The sequence below is a fragment of the Penaeus monodon genome, chromosome 14 (genome assembly GCF_015228065.2).
Source record: "Penaeus monodon isolate SGIC_2016 chromosome 14, NSTDA_Pmon_1, whole genome shotgun sequence".
Taxonomy (NCBI): domain Eukaryota; kingdom Metazoa; phylum Arthropoda; class Malacostraca; order Decapoda; family Penaeidae; genus Penaeus; species Penaeus monodon.
This window is the reverse complement of record NC_051399.1, coordinates 13,380,477-13,385,476: the sequence shown is the minus strand read 5'-3', so window position 1 is coordinate 13,385,476 and position 5,000 is coordinate 13,380,477. Positions and strand designations below refer to the sequence as shown.

At 21.7% G+C, this 5,000-nt stretch overlaps 1 protein-coding gene across 1 annotated transcript in view; it reads left to right on the top strand.

Annotated features, from left to right (window-relative positions):
* The window catches only part of LOC119580897 (BRCA1-associated RING domain protein 1-like), a 16,396-nt gene that overhangs the window by 9,049 nt on the left and 2,347 nt on the right, over positions 1-5,000 (top strand). Inside the window, exons 5-6 of the mRNA XM_037929129.1 lie at positions 2,988-3,184; positions 3,438-3,641. Coding sequence (XP_037785057.1) covers positions 2,988-3,184; positions 3,438-3,641 — 401 coding nt within the window. The remainder of the gene's footprint in view (positions 1-2,987; positions 3,185-3,437; positions 3,642-5,000) is intronic.

The window sequence follows — 5,000 nt, the reverse complement described above, 5'->3', positions numbered from 1 at the left end:
TATATATATAGGTATATATATATATATATTTATATTATATATATTTATATATATATTATATATTATATATATATATATAATATATATATTATATATATTATTATATATTATATTAATATATATATATATATGATATATATATATCTTATATATATATATTATATATTATATATATATATATTATAATATATATATATCATTATAATATATATATCTATATATATATCTTATATATATATATATATAGATATATATATATATATATAAAAATAAATATATAAAAATAAATATATATATAAATAATTATATATATATATATATATATATTAATTATATATATAATATATATTTTATATATATATATATATCTATATATATATAATTATAATAATTATATTAATATTATATAATATATAATATTATTATATATACTTATATTATATAATATATAAATTTTATTAAATCTATATATAAATTTTATATATATATATAATATATATATATATTATATTATTTATATATTATATTTTAAATTATAGATATCTATCTCTCTATATCTCTCTATTTTATCTCTTATCTATCTCTCTCTATCTCTCTCTCTCTCTCTCTCTCTCTCTCTCTCTCTCTCTCTCTCTATATATTTTATATATATATATATATATATATATATATATATATATATATATATATCTTCTTCTTTTAACGGTAGGTTCATGTCTGAGCCGCCGTGGGCCACAGCATGATACTTAAATTGTAGTTTTCATGTTGTGATGCTCTTGGAGTGAGTACATGGAGGTGCCGGTGTTACCTTTTTTTTTTTTTTTTTTTTTTTTTAAGCTAATCAGTCTCTCTATTTTATCTGGCCTTGGGACCAGCACTGACTTGGGCTGGCTTGGCCACCCAGTGGCTAGGTAGGCAATCGAGGTGAAGTTCCTTGCCCAAGGGAACAACGCGCCGGCCGGTGACTCGAACCCTCGAAGTCAGATTGATATTATATAAGTATTTATATTAATTATATATATAATAAAATATATATTATTAAAATTATTATAGATAAAGTAATATTTTTATAGTATTTAATATTTTGTATTATAATATATATATTAGGATAATATTTTAAAATTAATATATAATAATTATATATTTATATATTTATTATATATTATAATTAAATATTAACATAATATTAATTATAATTATAATTATAATTCATATATTATATATTATAATATATATAATATTATATATATTAAAATTTTAATATTAATATTAAATATAGACATATATAGATATAATATATTTTATATATATTAATTTTAGTATATTAGTAGATTATTATATTATAATTATTATAATTATTATTAAAATATTTTATAATAGATATATTTAGATATATTAAATATATATTATTATTTATTAAAATTTATTTGATATAATTATATATATATATATTATATTTATTATTTATTTAATTTTTTATTTTTTATATAGTATAAATATATATTATATTATAATATATTATAATATATATATAGTTTTATTAATATAATCAGTACAATATTAAACAATAATAATAATATTATAATATAAATATTATATATTAATATATTATAGATTAAAATATATTATAATATATAATTTAGAAAAAATAAATTTTATTTTTTATATATATAATAATATTTTATAAAATTTATATATATATAAAAAATAATATTTTAAAAATTTTATATATATATTTTATATATATAATAGATATATATTTAAAATCAGAAAAATATATATATATTTTAATTATTTTAATATTATATTAAAAATTTTATCTTATATAAAAAAGATATTATATATATTATGAATATAGATATATAATATATATTATATTTTAAAATAATATCTATTATAATATGACTTCTTATATATTGTTCTTAATATATATTATATATATACTAATTTTATATGATATCATTAATTTTATTTTAAAATTTTTATATATATAATTATATTTTAAAATTTTTTATATGATATTTTTAAAATATTTAATTATATATATATTATATTATATATATAATAAATAATTAATTTATATAAATATTACTATATATATAATAATAGTTATATTATATGTATATAATAGATATAAATTTTTATATTATGATATTATATATTATATTAAATTATGACTTATTTATCTATTATTACTAATTTTTAAATTTTATATATTTATATATACTATAGTTATAATATATTTTGATAAAATAATAAATATATATATATAATTTTATTAATTAATTATTTATATAGATATATAATAAAATTATATATTACATAATATTATATATATATATATCTTATATTTTAATATATATATATTATATATAACCCCTAGAGAATATAATAATATATATATATATATATTAATAATATTTCTATAATACATATATAATATATTATTTTATATTTTATATTTAAAAATAGACTATAAGATATATAGAATAAATTATATATATATTCTTTTAATATATTCATATTCATTTATATATAATATTATATATATATAGATATTAATATTTATTAATAATATATTTAATTTTATATATATATAATATATATATATAGTATATATATATCTATATATATAATTTATATATTATCTTATTCTCTCTCTCTCTCTCTCTCTCTCTCTATCTCTTCTCTCTTCTCTCTCTCTCTCTCTCTCTCTCTCTCTCTCTCTCTCTCTCTCTCTCTCTCTCTCTCTCTCTCTCTCTCTCTCTCTCTCTCTTATCTCTCTCCTCTCCTCTCTTATCTATCTTTCTCTCTATCATCTCTCTCTCTCTATATATAATATATATATATATATATATATATATATATATATATATATATAGTGTATGATATAAATACATAGTGTATATATGGTATAGATATGTAATACATAGTTAGTGTAGTATATTTCATTTCATTTGTGAACTTAATTTCTATTAACATTTCAGCATGAAGCCTGTAGTCATGGATTCTTGGCCATTGCTAAGGTTTTGCTGCAGCACGGAGCAATTGTTGATGTTCCAGGAGGAAACAATGAAATTCCGCTTCATGACGCTGTGACGCAGGGCATGGTTGAGGTGATTAAGCTTCTGCGCTCATGGGGTGCAAGTGATACAGCTAGAAATCTACATGGGCAGACCCCAAGGTAGGTAGAATGGATACAATTATGGTATACTTTTATGCCTGGACTTCCCCATTCAGGGCTAAAACAATGCCTTTCCTTAATGATAATACTGGAAATGCTGCTCTTTCCTCACTGGTAGCCTTTCCGAATATCATACATTCTTTCCACTCTTGAGGAAAAATGTAGACTCATGGAGTTAAAAAATAGGCATGCTGGCAAGGAGAATATGTCCATTATGAGTTCATCTTATTTACTTTTAAACTTTCTAATTCAGGTCCTTAGCTAATTTATGTAATGGAGCAGAGGAACTTCTGTGTGCTCTGGACACCCCTGTGGATGAATCTCTGAAGAGACCCCTTTTGCAGTTGCCTTTGCAAGAGAAGGTTATTCTGTTGGGGTCAGGATTGTCATCTGTCCAGGCAAAGAACTTTGAACGTTTTTCAAAGCTACTAAGAGCAAGGATTGTCCCAGATTTTAGGTAAATTGACCTACTACTCTCAGCAAATTCTTACTGTTAAGCTGCTTAAATATGGTAATAAACATTATTTGACAGAAGTCATTGGTAGTTATAATAAGAGTCAAATGAAATCAGTTATGAGTTTATTAAACACTTAATATTTTTATTACTAAATTGAAGCAGATGGAATTTTGAGTCAGTTTCAGAAAAGATTAAAAAACTTAAGTATATGGAATTGGTTTGTGTAATTTTGTAACATGAGCATCATTAGGGGCTACATTGCTGAAAAGGATTTTTGTAACCATAAATGTTTGAAAGAAGCAGCTCTTCATTCTGTCACTTACTTTCAGTTTAGATAAATGTTCACTTTGACTTTTGTTGGATTTATCACTTGCTCTCATGTACCATGATTTAGTAAACTTGATGTGGGTGAGAGATTTAAAGAATGATAACAACTGTCTAACATTTTACACACACAAAAGGTTGTATTTCTCTTTTTTTTTTACTAAATCAGTCTTTACTGCAGCCCTAGTAGAGAGTCCAGTCTTGAGTTGAAGATTTGCCTAAAGTGTGATTAGGTACATTTCCTTTTCAGACAGTAATTAGTTCCATATAAAAAAGGATTTTGGCCCCTGCAAGTTCAGCCCCCAAAAAACTTAGTGTATAAATTTAATGAAGTACTGCAATAATGTATTAATACACAGAAAAATCAACAAGACCTAATATTTTTTAAGGTGATTTTATTTCCCCTAAGGGCCCAGTAAGCTAAAAAGCATTCAGTGAGTAAGGGCTTCTTCCTTTCTTATAGTATTTTATTTTTTCACAGGACTTGATATGCACAAAAATAATTCTTTATCTATATAGGCATTTAAAACCAAAGAAAGTTCAATTGTAACATCAAAAATGACTTTCGAGTGAGAAGGAATCAAGATGAGATGATAAAGGCAACTGCAAGATTGTGGTAGTGAAAAGAAGGGGAGAACTTTCAAAATTCTGCTCATTTATTTTATTGTCATATAGAAAGCAGGTAAAGTTATGGAAATAGTGAGGAAGAATCTTAATCCTGTGAAAGCAGATGGCATAATATCATGTTGAGACTGAATTTCATATTGCACTGCATAATGACACATTCTGCACATTGGCTCGTTGGAAGGGGCACATATTTCTCTGATAGTAGCTCTGTTTTAGGTCACTAGCAGATATGTGCATGTAAAGTGAAAGAAAAAGATTTTTTTCCAAGCTACCTCTACAAGTGATTAGGTACCTAATGTTATGTTTGAAATATATATTGAGTTGGGTACAGATGGGGAAACTGCCATTATAGATATTTAAGGCTGTTTTAACATTTTTATTTTCAGAAATACAGCTAATTGTGTTTTT